This window comes from Podarcis pityusensis (assembly GCF_964106645.2).
Source record: "Podarcis pityusensis genome assembly, chromosome: 7".
Classification (NCBI taxonomy): domain Eukaryota; kingdom Metazoa; phylum Chordata; class Lepidosauria; order Squamata; family Lacertidae; genus Podarcis; species Podarcis pityusensis.
Window position 1 is genome coordinate 83,376,942 of NC_138031.1, and position 18,250 is coordinate 83,395,191.

At 43.3% G+C, this 18,250-nt stretch overlaps 1 protein-coding gene across 1 annotated transcript; it reads right to left on the reverse strand.

Annotated features, from left to right (window-relative positions):
* Positions 1–12,010: 12,010 nt before the first annotated feature.
* MED10 (mediator complex subunit 10) lies at positions 12,011–17,940 on the reverse strand. The gene is made up of 4 exons (XM_081015073.1): positions 17,688–17,940; positions 15,071–15,154; positions 14,437–14,539; positions 12,011–12,621 (listed from the first exon to the last, which is right to left on the reverse strand). Exons 1-4 carry the CDS (start codon positions 17,807–17,809, stop codon positions 12,526–12,528), a joined length of 405 nt encoding a protein of 134 aa, XP_080871199.1. The 5' UTR covers positions 17,810–17,940; the 3' UTR covers positions 12,011–12,525.
* Positions 17,941–18,250: the final 310 nt, after the last annotated feature.

The following is an 18,250-nucleotide window of genomic DNA, read 5'->3' on the forward strand; positions in this document are numbered from 1 at the left end:
TCCCTTTTTCTATCTTAAATTCTTCCGTCACCACGTTATTTACAATTAATTTAGCCTTTTGTTCTGAATAAATTGCACTTATACCGTTTTCAAAGCCTTGGCCTACCCCCATCCCCTGTAGGTTCTTCTTCATAAAACTCCAAGAAATGTTGTCAAAGGCTTTCTCCGCGTCCACAAATATCAAAACTGCCTTAGTATTTATGTTCACTTGTAATTTTTCTAAAATGTTAATTATATTTCTCACATTATCAGACAAATGTCTACCTGGGAGAAAGCCTGCTTGGTCTTTATGAATCTCTTCCATTAAGACTTTTTAAAGTCTTTTAGCCAAAATGTCTGCAAAGATTTTATAATCCACATTGAGCAATGATATGGGGCGGTAGTTCTTGAGCTGCGTCTTTTCAGTCTCTGTTTTCGGTACAAGTGTAATATACGCTTCTTTCCACGACTCTGGTGCCCTTTTCCCACCCATTATTTCGTTACAGACTTCCTTCAAAGGTTGTACTAACCATTCTTTTAAGGATCTGTAATATTTAGAGGTCAGTCCATCCGGTCCTGGAGATTTGCCTAGTTGCATATTCTGAATGGCACCTTCTATCTCCTGTTCAGTTATTTTATAGTTCAGCATTAATTTATTTTCCTGAGAGATTTTTTGTAATCCATTTGTTTTCAAAAATCGATCTAAATCAATTTCTTTCTGTGGTCCTTGTGTATATAATTGTTTAAAGTACCTCTGGAAACAGTTTCTAATCTCAGCCGGGTTCTGTATGTTCCTTCCTTCGACTTCTAAATTTGTAACCGTATTTAATTTTTGTCTTTTTTTCATTTGCCAAGCCAACAATTTCCCACATTTATTAGCCGACTCAAATGTCTTTTGTCTCATTTGTTTGATTTTCCATTCTATCTCCTGGTTCATCATTTTCATGTATTGTACTTGATGTAACTTTATTTCTCTCAAAATCTCTTGCGACTTTGGTTTTGCTCTCAATTTCTTTTCACTTTCTTTTATTTTCTCCAGTATTTTATCCTTCTTCTCATTTTGGATTCTCTTCTTTAGTGCGTTCTGTTGTATCAAAAACCCTCTCATAACAGCTTTACTTGCGTCCCAGATTACTCTTTTTTCCACATTGGTGTTCATATTTATCTCAAAATAATCTCTCAAGGTTTTTTGGGCCTTCTTAAGCACTTCTTCATCTCTGAATAAGGTGTCATTCATCCTCCATCTAAAGGAACCAGTTGGTGTTAGTTTCATCTCCATCTTCACAGGATTATGGTCGGAGCAAGTTTTAGGCAGATTTCCACTTTTCTTGTCTTTGGTGCCATTCCTCTAGTTACCCATATTTGGTCAGTTCTTGTCCATGTCAGTTTGGCTTCAGAGAAGAAGGTTCCCTCTCTAGCCAGGGGATTCTTTGTTCTCCAAATATCAACTAGGTCGAAGTTGTCTGTCATCTCAAAAAAGGTTTTCGGTAGTCTGCCATCCTTAGTGACTACCTGTCTTTGTGCCTTGTCCATATGTGTAGATACCACTCCATTCATGTCTCCCATCAGAATCACATTATAATCCAAATAATCCATCAAGGTCTCATGCAACTTTTTAAAGAATTCAGATTTCCCCTCATTTGGTGCATAAACTCCTACTATCAAAAATTTCTCTCCTTGTGTTTGAATTTCAATTGCCACAAATCTTCCTTGGTCATCTTTGAAGATAAATTTCGGTAATAGTCTCTCCTTTGCATAAATCACTACCCCTCTTTTTTTTAACCTTGTCCGAAGAAATAAACTCCTGGCCCAATCTTTTGTTGATCAATACTTTCCTGTGTAGCCTTGTTACGTGTGTTTCCTGTAGACAAATCAAGTCCAATTGTTCCTTTTTTAATAAATGAAACACAGTTTTCCTTTTCTGGGGGGAGTTGAGACCATTACAATTCCAAGTTAAAAGTTGCAGAGCCATGATGTAGTTACTTTACTTCTCCTCCAACTGCACCAAGTGCCTGTTCCTCTTCTGTCAGTGGTATCACCTTCTCCAGGCGGTCTTTTAATTCAGGAGGTAGTCTTGGTATGTCTAAAATTCCTCTTTCTAGTGCTCTTAACTCTTCTCCAGCTTCTTTCTGCAGGTCTTCTCCGTGGTCTCTTAAAAATCTGTCTTTGTCGTCCTCTGATCTTATTTTTATCTTTCTCCCTTTGTAGCTGAAGGATAGGCCTTGGGGAAATTCCCACCTAAAGATAATTCCGTTGCTTCTCAGCAGGGCGACCAAATCTCTATAATTGGACCTAAGGTCCAAAAGATATTTCAGAATGTCCTTGAATATCTCCACTTTTGACTGATGTATTTCCAAAGTCTTCTGGAAGTGCAGACTCAAGATTTTATCTCTCTCCTCTTTTGTTCGGATCAAACAGTCTCTCACCCTGTTCTTCTTCCCTCCTCTTCCAAGCCTAAAAGCACTCACTATCTTAAAGTTTTCCTTCTCCAAATCTGGATTCCAAAAGTCTGAAAATTCCTGCGTAAGAAAGTCAGTCAGATTGTCTTTCTCAAGTTCAGGTATGGCCCTGATCTTCAAATTCGTTTGCTTCTCCTTCAATTCAATCATAGACAATATTGACCTGTGGTCTTCAAGTTGTTTGTGAATCGGTGGTATCTTCTCTTCTACAGCAGTTGCTATTTCCTTTGCTTCTTCAGCTGTCTTTCGGGTCGAGGTAGATTCCTGTAGTAATTTCTCAATAGTTTCTGTGTTAGTATTTACCTTCAGTCCCAAATTATTAATACTTGTGGTATTTTGATCGATTTTAACTGATGCTTCAGCTACTTGTTTACTTATTCTTTCCAAAGATTCATTAATTTTACCTAATGCCTGAGCCAAAACATCTTCAGATGCCATTCCTTTGGGTTTAGATTGTGCCAATGCAGCTCCTATTGGTAATCCAGAAGGGCCAGATGTTGATGCTCTTCGCTGCAGCCCAACGTCTGGATGAAATGATCTACCAGACCTCGTCGTTTTTTCCTGAAGCAAATCTATTTTCTCCTTTCCATCTGCCATAACACTCTAGATAAGGCCAAGGTCAATCCCACGATCAGAACTTGTTTTGAAGTGGAAAATTCCCCTGGCCCAGCTGTTGTTGTAACAATTTCAAACTTCCTCTAGGGGGACACAGTAACAGTCAAAAATTGTTACCTTAAAGTAACTAACTTTTTTCCCCTTTAATCCCCCAATTCACAAAAGAGACGACAGTTTCAATTTCAGTTATTTTCCAGTTACTTTAAAACCAGGAGAAGCCAGCCAGAAATATTGTATCTCACTTGTATCTCACTTACAGAGTTAGCTGTCAAAGAGTACTGTCACCAGCAGCGCATTCACAGTACGGCATTCTTACAGTTCACTGGCAACCCGTTCCCAGGTTTTAAGAGGTGGATTTTAGCTTCCTTTTCTCTTTTTGCAGGGAAATACAGTTCAAACCTTTCCCCCCTCCTCTCCTGCAATCAAGGGGGGAAATCACTTGTTTGATGTTAGAATTATAGTCCTTTTCAAACGTCTTTCAAGGTTTTCGCTTGCAAGTTCATTGCTTTGCTCTATTTACAAAGAACGGAAGGCAGACTTCCTGTTTATGCCTCTCCGCTTCGGTGTCAAATTGCTTCTTTGTTCCTTTATTTCCCAAATTAGTTTCCCAAATTAGCCTACTCACGGATAGTTGTTTTGTAGCCAAATTGTCCCAGGAAAAAGGCAGCGCTCTCCGGTAACGGCTGTGCGGCTTCGCTCCACGGAAGAAGCAGTTGACTCACAGCACCGCGCCGCTTCCCCGCTCTGCTCTGGAACCCGTAATCGGGCTCCTTTGCAAGTTGGGGGAGCGCAAAAGGTGCCCGCTGAGTCCCACGGTCACAGGCTTCACCCGCCTGTGATTTTTTCAAGGGTCCCCGCTTCGCCGCAGCAGAACAGACCCAATTCCCGCAGAGCTGGTCCCTCCGGATCAGAGGGAGTCCGCCATTACTGATGGCGCCACCCCGGAAGTCTAGGCAAGTATCATCCACTCTGCCTGGCAGTGGCTCTTCTGGGTTTCCGGATGGACTTGCCTCCAGTCCTGTCTGGTGATGCCATGGACTGAACCTGAGACCTTCAGCATGCTCTGCCACCGAGCTCCGTTTTAGCTGTCGAGAGCTGCATTTCACAGCTCACAGAAGTCCCAGATCCAGCCGATAGGTTCTACACCTCTTGGACCAGTATGGGATAGGATCAGGTCAGTTTGTATCAAGATTTGCAAGGGTCTGGTTCCTCCAGCAAAGCGTTACCAGACATCCCCGGTTCCCGGGGACAGTCCCTGGATTTGCAAATCTGTCCCTGGACAAATTCCATCCCCGAAATGTCCCCAGATTTGCAAATCTGTCCCTGGGAAACGTGGCAGCGGCAGCCTCAGCAGCCCAGAGCCAGCCTGGTAGTGCAGTTGGCTCTGGCTGGCTTCAGGAGCTGCTCACTGCCATGATGCCCGCCATTTTTCCTCTCTGGAAGTCCCCATATGATGTGTCTTGTGTGCAACACATCATATGGGGACTTCTGGCGAGGAAAAATGGCAGGCACAGCTCCTGAAGCCAGCCAGAGCCAACTGCGCTACCAGGCTGGCTCCAGGCTCCTGACTGCCACTGCTGCCGCCACTGCCGAAGGGGAACTGAGGATGTCCAGTGGTACAGATCTCCTGCTCCCATTCCCCTTTCTTTTGACTGATCAGGGGAGGCACAGGAGTCACAGGTGGGTGGCCATTGCCCTGTTTTTAAAAAACTCTGCACATTTATGTTTCACAGGGTGCGAAAGAAGGGCTTTGCACCTTGCCTGGCAGAGAAACCGCGTGCCCTGCACCCCTCCTGGGCAACGGCCGCCCACCCACTACTCCCGAGCCTCCTCCAATCTGTCAAAACAAAGGGAGAAGGGGGCAGGAGATCAGGGAAGACTCAAGAGTCACAGGCGGGCGGTGCGCCGTTGCCCAGTTTTTAAAAAACTCTGCGCATTTATGTTTCACAGGGTGCAAAAGAAAGGCTTTGCACCTTTATACAATATGCATGTGTGCTTGGGCCCAGGTCTTTTGCCTCACCATTCCCACTACTGACTCCCTGTTGCTACTCAGCTTCAAAAAAAAAAAAAAAAAAAGAGTGTCCCCGGATTCATAGAAAAAAATCTGGTAACCATACTCCAGCATCCCCAGTCTTACTAGAGGAGATCCAGGGGGAAGCACAGAGTGAGAATTCTGTGCAATCGCTTAGCAAGAATTAAACCTCCTGCACCCACCCACGTATATTGTAGTTAAATGAATTTGAAGCATATCAGACTATCTATATTTAGGTTCCATTTGTCCAGTGCTGATTTTCCAACCCCAGCCTAGGCCCCTTCACACAAAATGTCTGGCTCCAGGCTGTTTGTCTCCTAGCAATTATCAGCGATGACACTGCAGTTAAAGAACTCCTCTGGCTCAGTCCACCCACCTCTCCTGTTTACAGAAGGCAGGCAAAACCTCTTCTTTACAGAGAGCATTTGTTGTATTTCTGGAACAGTAAAACTGCTACTCTTTGTTGTTGTTTGCGAAGGTTTTTGTCGTCATTTGCAGGATTATTTGCTGCAGATTGTTTTAAATCACTGTGGTTTGTTGTGTTTTTATTATTATGAATCACTTGAAAGCAATAGCTACAAAGCCATCAAACATGAACAATAAACTAAATACACAAGTGAAAAAAAAAGGTAAAGGTACCCCTGTTAGGTCCAGTTGCGGACGACTCTGGGGTTGCACACTCATCTCGCTCTATAGGCTGAGGGAGCTGGCGTTTGTCCGCAGACAGCTTCCGGGTCATGTGGCCAGCATGACTAAGCCGCTTCTAGCGAACCAGAGCAGCGCACGGAAATGACATTTACCTTCCCGCCGGAGCGGTACCTATTTATCTACTTGCACTTGACATGCTTTCGAGCTGCTAGGTGGGCAGGAGCTGGGACCAAACAACAGGAGCTCACCCCATCGCAGGGATTTGAACTGCCGGCCTTCCGATCGACAAGCCCTAGGCTCTGTGGTTTAGACCACAGCGCCACCCGCGTCCCAGATACACAAGTAAACTCCAATAAAGCTATATAAAGCCCATATGTACATACACTCAGTGTCTGCATGGTTAGGCACACACCAGCAGGCCAACTGAGGCATGGCCCAATTTTTCCCCTTTTCAGCAGGAAGGTGTTACCAGAATATAGGGAGGCGGGGCTTTAACAAAGTACTCTCCTTTTAAGTGAGTCAGATTCCACCAAGTCCGTCATCGGTCAGAGATGAATGAGCTGAGGCAGGAACCAGTGAAAGCAAGGCAGGTCTTTAATATTCTGTTGCAACAGAAGTCTCACACCCATCCACTTCCTTTGGTAGGAGATGGGGACCTAGAACAAGGATCTGCAAGAATTGTCCCTGAAGATCAACTAGCTGTGGCCACGAGACCCACTCTCATCGAAGCTCCGCCAGAAATAGGTTTTATAGTTATTTTTCTCCTTGGCTCAGGGGTCAGATAACTCCATGCATTCTGACATTTCTCTGATGAAAATAGGGATGTCTTAAGGGAAAGCGAGACATTCTGGGATCAACTCAGAAACCAAGACTGTTTCTGTAAATCTGGAACTATCCCTGGAAAATAGGGGTACTTGGAGGATCTGTATTTAATGAGGTGGCTGTCTTCTTCTTCTTCTTCTTCTTCTTCTTTCTTCTTCTTCTTCTTTCTTCTTCTTCCTTCTAAAAATTCCTTGCCAACCTCAGCATACACCAAGTTTCTGAAACCTACAACTCCCCCCCCAAAAAAAAATATTTCCCCGAACTTGAGAGTGTAGTGGAAAAGTTAGCTTGTTCTTGGTTGATAAATTTACCTGAATTATACAGAAGACCAGGCTAAACATGGGCCTAGCCAAGATTTTTGTTTGGGGGGGCAGGCTTTTGTTGGGGGGGGGGACAGAACCTCAGATTTGTATTGATTCTGATTGATTTAGGGGGGAGTTTTCCCCCCTGCCCCACCCCTTGGCTACACCCATGATGCTAAAAAGCAAAAGCCCCTTAATAAAGGATAACTTTTATTGTCTGCTAACAAGACCAATGTTGCAGGAAAAGGAAGGCGGCTCCATGTTACAAACATACACTTTTTATACTTTTTACACCCCTGCCTCTTTAAGACATGTAAATGTCTTAAACCAATTAATTACCTCCATTTACAAAGGAACACATCTAAGAACATTCAAAAATAGGTCTGATCATTTAGTCTAGAAAAGACAATACTTGGAGATACTTTTATTTACAAAAGTTACGTTTGAAAGACATTTGGATTTCCTGGTATTTTGAAAAGGTGGGAAGTACCCGGGTTGAGCAGCCTTCCTGTTCAATCTCCCATCAGTTTAGCATAATCCGTCCTACCATTATGGAATGTTGGTGTTTGATATGATTTCAGCATAATCCATCTTGCTATTCTATGTTTACAAATGAAGCTATCAAAATACACTTGAGTTTCCTGACAACGTAAAAGTGGGAACCATTGGGGCAATATTGGACGGTTCTTCTGAAGGATTCAACTCCCTGTATAATTTCTTCTGTCATCATGAAATGTTAGCATTCTATTACGATTCCATCTCTGCTATTTTCTAAGGAGAAATTGGGGCTCCCTGACAGATCTTCCTGACAGCTTAGTTTATGAGCTAGAGAAGTTTTACATGGCTACAGAATTGTTTCTATTTGACTGTGCGACCTGTTGTTTTTGCCACAATAAAGTGAAAAATAAAACCATCCACACTGTACAGCGATTCATGTGTTACTCTTGTCTGCGGTTAATCTGTCTGTCTGGGATTCATCGGAATGTGCGAGGAAAAAGTTGGGTTTGGATGAGGAAGAGTGAGGAAGCCTTTTTATTAAATGCAGACATGAGCTTTGGGAAAGAAGGGAGAGTTGCTTGTAAATTGGTGGTCCAAGGTGTGTGAAGATTAATCTCCTGAATTTTAGCTCCTAGGCAGGGTTGCATATTTACATGTCAGTAGGTAAAGGTAAAGGGACCCCTGACCATTAGGTCCAGTCGTGACCGACTCTGGGGTTGCGGCGCTCATCTTGCTTTACTGGCCGAGGGAGCCGGCGTACAGCTTCCGGGTCATGTGGCCAGCATGACTAAGCCGCTTCTGGCGAACCAGAGCAGCGCACGGAAATGCCGTTTACCTTCCCGCCAGAGCAGTACCTATTTATCTACTTGCACTTTGACGTGCTTTCGAACTGCTAGGTGGACAGGAGCAGGGACTGAGTGATGGGAGCTCACCCCATCATGGGGATTCGAACCGCCGACCTTCTGATCAGCAAGTCCTAGGCTCTGTGGTTTAACCCACAGCACCACCCACATCCCTTGCGCCACCCGCGTTCCTTTTACATGTCAGTAGGATGCACAATATGTGCCGTCTTGAGCATGTCACAGACAAGGGGCCACAGAGTTCCTGCCAAGCAGGTGTTATCCGAGAGAAACTCTTCTGAACTCGGACTGCTGGTGCTGAGTCATACTGTTAATTGTCCCCCACCAGCCAAGACGACTCAGTGGAGTGACTCAAGGTTCCTCCAGATGGCACCTTCCCCCATGGCTGAGTTAATGGCATAACACTAAATCAACATGGGGGGTGGGAGGCTACTGAGAGAGATTAACTGGATCAGGTTTTGAACCACAGTGATTGTTTGCAATATGCCATCTGCCCCAATTCTGTTACTCACTGGTCTGTGACTTGAGGACTATCTGGAACCAGCAGAGTAGGAGAAACAAGGCCATAGCAGCTTCAGTTAGGATGTCATAGATTCAGTACACAGCCCAGCAATAGACCCTTCCCCTCCTCTTCCTGCTCCCATATGGTTTGCCTGGTTGCTGCCAGTTTAAGATCTGTTCTGTCAGATTGGGGGTGTGTGGAGAGAATCTAAAGAAGTACCCACAGAAAATGGCTAGAGGGATGGAAAATACTCTTTTCCTCAAATAGGGATGGATGTGTCTCTCAGGTTCAGTTCCCTCAGTTCTGCATTCCCCTCTCTCCAGTCTTAAATACAGTTCTTCGTATTTCTGCAGCAATTTGCTATTTTTTTAGTCCTAATGAAAATTCACTAGCATTTTAGTGCAAACTTCTCTTAACAAACACATTTTTGTATGCAGCCGCCAGCAACCTCCCCTAATACAATGCGTTTCTGTAAACATTGTTTGGTTGGAGAAAATCTGGATGAATGCAAATTTCAAAGGATGGCTACGTTTCGGTACTTATACTGTTTAGGAAAGTGCAAGTTCAGCAGATTTGGCTTTAAGTGTGAACGGGACCAAATTTCTCCCCCTCCACCCCTATTCTCAATTCTGAACATTGCCTCAAATGTAAGGTCAAGCACTCTCATAGCCTCAGATTTTTTCCTGGGCATTTCAAAGCTCTCACTTGACATATCTGGATCAGAGAGACATTTTGGCAGTTTCTGACCTTCAAAGAGGGGTATGTGTGCGCGCACTTGTGTGTGTGTGTGTGTGTGTGTGTGCTAGAGAGAGAGAGAGAGATTTAAATAGGCTCAGAATAAGTTAAACCATGTCCTAATTTGGGGGGGCAGGCCGGGGGAGAGATAGGATCACCCAAGTAATGGGTGAAAAAGAATTTCCTTACTATTAAAGTAGGTATAACCAGCATCATTACAGCCCAATATCATCATGGGCCAAGCCATGGCAGGAAACACAATGGCAGGAAAACCCAGAGACTGGTGTGGTTGCTGCAGAAATCTTACAAAGGACCTGAAAGCTACCAGACAAAACGGTACCCAGGAAATGGAGTTCAATTCAAGGACAAATTGTACTGATAAACAGCACACAGAAGGCTGAACTGCTCAATATCTCCTTTGCTCGCTTCTTTACAAAGAAGGAAAGCTGGGATGAGACATTAACTGCAACAATATTGACAGAAGCAAGAGGGGAGAAGGGGACTCTGGCCAGGCTAACAAAGGGGCATGTCAGAGGAGACTCAGGCAAACAAAGACCGTTCAAGTCACAGAATGGTTCGCCAGGCTTCAAGCCTTTGAGAGGCCTTCTAAGAAAAAAAAAATTAATATGACAGAAATATTGACGCACCTAGGGGGAAAGAGCGTGTTCTGTCTAATTCATGGAAAAGCTCCCTACATATCAATTTATTTGGGGCATTTATCTAGTCATCCCATAAACAAGAGTCATCTGTTAAACAAACACCACTGGATTAACACATTTTTAAAAATGAAAAGTTAAAACACTGTTTAAAACTGAATGGCCTGAGCTGTGAAAAGTTGAAGGAGTTGTTGTTGTTGTTGTTTTAAGGGGGGAAACTGGGTGAATGAACAGGTCTCTTCAGCCAGTGCTGAAGAGACCTAAAAAATTGTGTCAGGAAATCTTTTCTGCTCCTCTGCACCCCAGAGGTTCACTAGCCCTCGTGTGGATTTCAATAACCTCTTGCAGTGGTTGTTAATGAGGGTGTATTTTTCCCCTTCAAATTAAAATATTACATTAACATAGCATAAGACACTTTGAATATAATTTCCTTTCTGCATTTGTCAGAGATAAATCTTTTATGGGAGTCAAGCACTGCCGTTGCTCTCTTTCATGGAAAGCGGGCATCATATTAGACATCGCATCTCAGGAAACGTAACATGGCAGTTGCCCATCACATAAGGGAACCAAGCCAGTGCTCACTGGCTCCCATAATAAGCACCACTGCCAATAAGCACATCTGTGAAGAAGGGGGTTGTGTGAATTGAGGCGGCAGTAGCAGTGCCCTGTTTGGGGGTTCTGATGGGCATTAGTACCAGGCAGGGGCCAGTCATGGCAACATGCCAAGCTCTGCCACTCCCAAGCTGGCACTAGTCCTGAACACACTGACAATTACAGTGATTATTAAAATTGCTGATGTTAACTTGTTCAGGAAAAATGGCACTCTGCTGTTTCACAACAAGCTCATCCCCACATTTTAACACACAGTTTGGGTAGGGCAGGGGGCAGGGGAAAGAGATCAGAGATCTACAATTTCTGGTGAAGGTAGGGTGAGAAGGGAGAAAATGGAAGAGGAACAGCATAGAAATTATTAAGAATTGTATCAGGGTGTGGGAGAAAAGACTAGAATCTATATGGGATGGAAGTAATGGGGAGCTGTGTAGGGTCTGCCCCACATAATACAAGACATGGGTACAAATGCAGATAATTTGAACAGCCCCAGAACTATTTTCACAGAGCAATATGACAAACAGCAAGTCAATACTTCCAGGTTAATCATAGCTGCACTTTGCTTCAGACCCTCTATTATAACTGATGAATCATATAGATGAAGAGCTTATTTCCACTATTTGAGAGTGCTGCCTGGTTACCAACATTGTGTGAGGATTGCCTATAGGTGATCATGCGGTGAAGCTCCACCTTTCTCTCTAAGGCCTTGAACAACTGGACATATGAACTAGTAAAAAATTGTTTGTATGAATGGTATAAACCAGCTCCACCAAAACCAGGCACTTTATCCAATGCATAGATTGTCAAGCATCTATCCCTCCCCCACCTTCATTAGAAAAGGGATTAGACCTTTTCATATACAGTACATTTGATAGCTATGCAAATCAGCACTGACTGCTACAGTTGCAGAGTAATGAAGATACAAGTATGAGCTAGTTTATAGCTGCCATATCTTAGTAAGGGTGTATCCCTCCACCAACCCCCACAAACTACCTCCTCCATTACACTGACTGATGCCTTCCAGCAGCAGATGGATATGAATTAGATGCCGCCCACAAGGTATAGCATGTAAATACCTTTGATGATTAAAATGTAGATTGACATTTCTCATCTACCGTGCAAAAAGCCCAAGAGACCGTATGGAAGTTTGGAGGCGGGGGAAAATAAACAACTTTACTATACAAATTTAATCCAGCAAGGCTACAACCTAATTCAATATCAGAAGCTTGGTTTTTGCATTAACCATACAAAACCGAGCAGGTTATAAAGAATATATCAACTGCACATGCACAATATTGCAAATGTTCTTGTTTATTCTTTCATATAGCATCATAGAATCATTCTACTCTTCCTGCAGACCAAGGTATAATGAAAAAGTATGGACAAACCTATTAATTACCCAGGAAGAGAGATTACAGCGACTATTCTGCTTCTCCACTTGGTAGGTGGCAGAGCTTCAACAGCAGACATATAGCTGCCTGACCCCACTTTATATAAGAAAGATATATGCTAAGTAATGCAAAATGGGATCTTACAAAAAGCAATGTTGATAGGCTTGAGTTCACATATGAGCCGGAAGTCCCCTTAAAGACTGTTTCACAGTTGTTGGCTTCTTACTGAAGTCCTTAGAAACCTGAATGACTTCAGATGTTGTACTGGAGAATCAGCTTGCATCTTTTCCAAGAAACAAAACATTTAATCAATGCTTCTGTGGATACAGCACTTTCAGTCCTCTGGTTATGTCAAATATTGCCACAATAACCTATCAGCGGTGTCTGGAGAAGAACACAGTACAATACAGAATGTAATTAAGGAGATGAATCTTCACCCCGAATAGCTTTGTACTTGGCCATGTCCTCTGGGAAGACTTTAGTCAGCTCTTGAATCAATAGGCTTTTGAATTTCTAAGAAGAAAAAGAAAAAGTGTCAAGCAGGGAAACTGGGCCTTTTATTAGCACTGAGGGTAGGAGGGAGATAGTATTAGCAGCAGTACCTGCCCAACAACCAAGACCACCATGTGTTAGCAGTTTTATTTGACAGAAAGTGCGTAAAGACTTGATCAAGCTACGACTGACCTACTTTATAGTATCTCAGGCACAAATGCACTCTACACACCTGGTGAATGTACATGAAGCCCCCACCCCACTCTGTACCCACACAGTGGTGCTTATAACTTATTGTAATCAGAAGGTTGCAGCTTGCACCCAAGAAGGTTAACAAAGTCCTTTGAGAGCTCCATTCAGTTTCCAAAGCAGTTTGCCACTGTAGCCCAGGGAGCACCTTCTTGAAGGGAAATGTCCAAAGATCCCTAAGGCAAATGGAAGGCTGGTGCCTACATTACACACCTCTAGAAGCCAGGTGAAAATGTTCCTCTTCAACAAGCCATTTGGCTGATTAACATCTGATACCCTTTTAAACTTGTTTTGGGAGGAGGTGGGGAGGGGGACTAACGTTTTAGTTTTGTTCTTGTTTTTATTATGAATTTTGTGTTTTTATCTTGTATTTTTATGTTGTGAACTGCCCTTAGATATACAAATGTAGGGCACCATACAAATATAAAAATAAATACAATAAAAACAAGTCACACGATTCATTTCATCTAGAGCCAAATTAATACAGTGGTGCCTCACAAGACGAAATTAATCCGTTCCGCGAGTGTCTTCGTCTAGCGGTTTTTTCGTCTTGCGAAGCAACCCTATTAGCGGCTTAACGGATTAGCGCTATTAGCGGTTTAGCGGCTATTAAAGGCTTATCGGCTTAGCGGATTAGCTGCTAAAAGGCTATTAAAGGCTTAGCGGCTTAGATAAAGGGGGGGGAGCGGAAAAAAAATCTCAAGACTCGCAAGACATTTTCGTCTTGCGATGCAAGCCCATAGGGAAATTCGTCCTGCGAAGCAACTCAAAAACGGAAAACCCTTTCGTCTAGCGGGTTTTCCGTCTTGCGAGGCATTCGTCTTGCGGGGCACCACTGTATTTTAACTTAGTCTTTAGAAAGCTTATTCAGAATGATATACTACACTGCATTGTCACACACCCCACCAGAGTGGCTTATAAAATAAAAATCAAGTTAACAGCAAGATTAAAATAATGAACCAAAGATTAAAGACTTAGCATATTTTTTAAATTGCCTAGTAACGAAAAGACAATGTAGGCCCAAGGGAGCCTTCCTAGCGGCGGATAACTACACTTCATAAGCAATGTGCCACAGCTAAGGTGATCCTGTTTCTAAAGTCATCACATGCCTTCCTTCAGATGTCAGGGCTACCTGGGTGAGCTATACTTTGAACTGCAGCTCTGAATCGTTTTCAAAAGATAACCTTGCATTATATCAATGCAATCCAGGAAATTACTGGAGTATAGGTAGGAGTGGCAGAGAGGATCCTTGTCCAGCAAAGGTCACAGCTGCTGCAGTTACTTCAGATGGTCCAGGCCTGGACCAGTTAACCTCAAATGACAAAACTGGATCTAGAAACACTCTCAGATTGTGAAAACTCTAGGTACTATCAATCAGTTGCAATTTGCAGACCATTCTTAATTTCTAAATACACTTTGAATTCTTGTTACAGAATTTGATCCTTCAGATATAATCGGTGAAGACTGCCAATATATAGGCAAAGCCTATCAAGTCCAATAACTTTGCTATATATTTTGTGTTTCATCTTAGTGAGACTATTTATCTATTAGTGAATACATGTTATTTGAGAAACACCTTTATCTTACCTTCATGGTGTCAATTTTGCCCTTCACCTGTTCATTTTTAGCAAGAGCTCTTTCCAAACACTCTTTAGTATAAAGTTGGGGATTACGGCCTTGATCTATATATCTGAGGAAATAAATCGTATGTCAGGTTTGATAGATGGGTTTCCATACAGTGTAAAACAGACATATAGATCATCTATTCACAACACTTTCTAAAACAAGACACACTAGATTATGTATTAGATATGCAACTAAGAACATGTTGCTGACATTTTTACATTGATACTGAATATACAGGCTACTTTAAGAAGCACTACGACAAATTCACCTAGCTCAGTTAGCATCAACATACAAGAACTGCCTTTTTAAACAGATGCTGAAAGCCAAACTATTCCCAGAAATATACCTGAGGGGAGAAAAACTGAGAAAATGTGTGAAATGATATTCTGCAAGATGCTTCTTAAAGACCAGAAGAGAGTTTAGTACCAGAAGAGTTTAGTACCACTCTTCAGTACTACTACTATGCTCTGTAGTGTACAGAAGTTTGCTTTCTAGCCCTGCTCATCAAAATCATTAAGATGAAGAAGACCGAGATACTTTTCCCAAGGCTTTGGAGATAAGTATTGCCTGTAACCATGTGAAGTTAAACACTTACTCGAAGACTTCCAAAGGCACACTAATATCATGAAGCTGCTGCCGGCACTTGTCAACATCTTGCAAGCCTGTAACCATAAAATTCCTAGGAGAAGGAAACATAGGTTTATTCATTCCCAGAACTACTAAGACAATAGTCACAACAATAGTCACACTAGTCTGTATTCCTATAAGTAATTTTTAAAAGACACAAAAAGAGCATTCTCAAAAATAAAAAGAACCATCTGGAAAACCAAATACTGGCAGATCTCAATCCCTCCCTCCTCTAAATCCATAGAGGAGGTGACTTTTCAAAAAAATATGCATACAGACCTTTCATCTATTAGCAATGACCAGCAATGGAACCTCCATGTTTATAGACTTCTGACTACCAGCTGTCTAATTAAAGACAATTTCAGGAGAAAGAATGCAAGAAGAGCCTGCAGGATCAGGCCAATAGCCCATGTAGTCCAGCATCCTACTCTCATAATGGCCAACCAAGTACCTATTGGAAGCTGACAAAGCAGAATATGTGTGTAATTTCACATTTGTAGCTTCCAAGAACTGGTATTCAGGGGCATACAGTCTCCAACAGTGGAAACAGAACATTTCTTTCTCCTACATGATTCTGTCTAATCCTCTTTTGAAACCATGCCATCCAAGATAGTGGCCGTCGCTACTTCCTGTAGGAGCAAAATCCAGGAATACATACCCATGCATACGCTCTCCAAACCGATGTCGAAAAGATTGTACACAAACGGAATGGCGTTGCATTATCTTGCCCAAGGCCACCCAAAGTGACTTACAAACAAACAAACAAACAAACCCCAATAGATACATTAAGACCAATGGAGTGGGGGAATACATTGAAAAACATTCCACCCACTTCTAAAAGGCCACAGTGGCTGTGTGATGTAGTCGTCTGAGTGCTAACTAGGACTTGGGAGATTAGGGTTCGAATCCCCACTTGGCCATGAAGCTTGTGGGGCCAGTCACAGTCTCTCAGCCTAGCCTACCTCACAGGGTTGTTGTGAGAATAAATTGGGAGGGAGGCGAACTGTGCAGGACACCCAGAGCTCCTTTACTGGGAGGAAAAGTGGGATATAAACGTAATAATAAAAATACATAGATAAAGAAGCCAAAGGCTTGGGTTAAGAGGTAAGTTTTCACCTGGGACCTGAGGATACGCAACAATGGCGCCTGGCGAGCCTCCCTGGGGAAAGAGCATCCCACAAACAGAGAATCTTAACCAGATTACGTTTTCTATATGACCGCATGCAGGGCAAAGTGCAGAGGGGAAAAATATACAAGATCACACATCTTTTGGCAACCTGACACAAGTAAACCACAATCAATACATGAAAATGACTTAAAATCAACCAGTACGTTTCCGAGCACAATTCAAAGTGTTGGTGTTAACCTTTAAAGCCCTAAACGGCCTCGGCCCAGTATACCTGAAGGAGCGTCTCCACCCCCATCATTCAGCCTGGACACTGAGATCCAGCGCCGAGGGCCTTCTGGCGGTTCCCTCATTGCGAGAAGCAAAGCTACAGGGAACCAAGCAGAGGTCCTTCTCGGTAGTGGCACCCGCCCTGTGGAACGCCCTCCCATCAGATGTCAAAAAGATAAACAACTACCTGACATTTAGAAGACATCTTAAGGCAGCCCTGTTCAGGGAAGTTTTTAATGTGTGACATCTTAGTGTATTTTTGGTCTTTGCGGAAGCCGCCCATAGTGGCTGGGGAAACCCTGCCAGATGGGCGGGGTACAAATAAATTATTATTATTATTATGTACGCAACAACAGCAGCAAGAATACTCATTGCAAAGTATTGGAAGACACAAGAGCTTCCCACACTGGAGGAATGGCAGATGAAACTGATGGACTATATGGATCTGGCGGAAATGACTGGTAGAATCCGTGACCAGGGAGAAGAGTCGGTGGAAGAAGATTGGAAGAAATTCAAAGATTATCTGCAGAAACATTGCAAAATTAAAGAATGTTAGAGTGATGTTGGATTGAAAATAAGTGGCTTCTAGCTATACAGGCTTTAAAGTTATATATAGATCAAGATTAAGGATTAGGATTAAAAAAGTTAAAGGAAATGGAAATTTGGCCTTTAAGAGGTAAAAATTTAATGTTATATTATATTAAGATTAAGGATTGGGATTAAAAAAGAGGGAAAGAAATTGCTGGACAAACAAATTGAACTGGAATACAAAAGAGGGAGGTATGAGGAGGTCCAGAAAATAAGTAAATTTAAAAGTGGTGATGAAAAGGTGGCATTGTTTTTAACTGTTTTCTTTTTTGTCTTTTTTTTGGGGGGGGATTATGTATTGTGTATTTTTGAACTGTGTATTTTTCTTTTTTCTTTTTAATTCTTTTTAATTGATGTGTTCTTTTTATTGGAAACTCTAATAAATATCATTTTAAAAAAATTATTATTATTATTATTATTATTATTATTAACATCGACAACTTAATATCAAATAAAGCGACAGTCGATTAACCCACTAGGGTATAATGGCGCACAAGGAAACAGCCGCTCCCCACAATACTGCTCTCGCCACCCCCGAGCCTTCGGAGCAGGTAGCTCTGGGGGCGCAGAGAGAGGAGGGGGCTGAAGGGGGGGCACTCACAGCTTCTGGTTGAGGCCCGCTTGGCTGCTGGGCTGGAAGTCGCTGACGATGATGCCCAGCTGCCGGATGTTCTCCACGAACTTCTCCAGGTGCTCCTCCAGGGAGTCGAACTTCTCCGCCATCCCTTCGGGCCTGGCCGCCGGCGCTCCGGCGATGAAAGACCCTCCCTTCCTCCTCCTCCTCAAAACTCCCTCGCGGCGCCCGTTGCCAAGGGAGCCGCCATCGAGGCCGTCGCGGCCACTTCCGCTTCCGGGTCAAGCCGCGCTCGTTCCCTCTTCTCCCCTCCTCCCAGCGAGCGGATTCAGCAGTCTCTCCGGCTTAGGCTCCGCCCCCACGAGAGAGCGAGAGAGGGGGCGCATGCGCAAGCCGCCGTTCTCAACCTGTGGCTCCCCAGACGTTGTTGGACTACAACTCCCATCATCCCCCAGCTCTGGCCTTCCTAGCTAGGGGTGATGGGAGTTGTAGTTCAACAACATCTGAGGTTGAGAAAGGCTGCCAGGCTTTTCATAGTGAGGGGCGGGTTAATATATTGCCCCGCCTCCTACTGGGCACCGCGGCCGCCG

Coding starts and splice junctions, on each gene's coding strand:
- MED10 (XM_081015073.1), bottom strand. CDS start 17,809: ATGGCGGAGAAGTTCGACTCCCTGGAGGAGCACCTGGAGAAGTTCGTG. Junction 15,155..17,687: donor GCGGGCCTCAACCAGAAGCT/GTGAGTGCCCCC, acceptor TCCTTCTCCTAG/GAATTTTATGGTTACAGGCT. Junction 12,622..14,436: donor GCAAAATTGACACCATGAAG/GTAAGATAAAGG, acceptor TTTTCTTCTTAG/AAATTCAAAAGCCTATTGAT.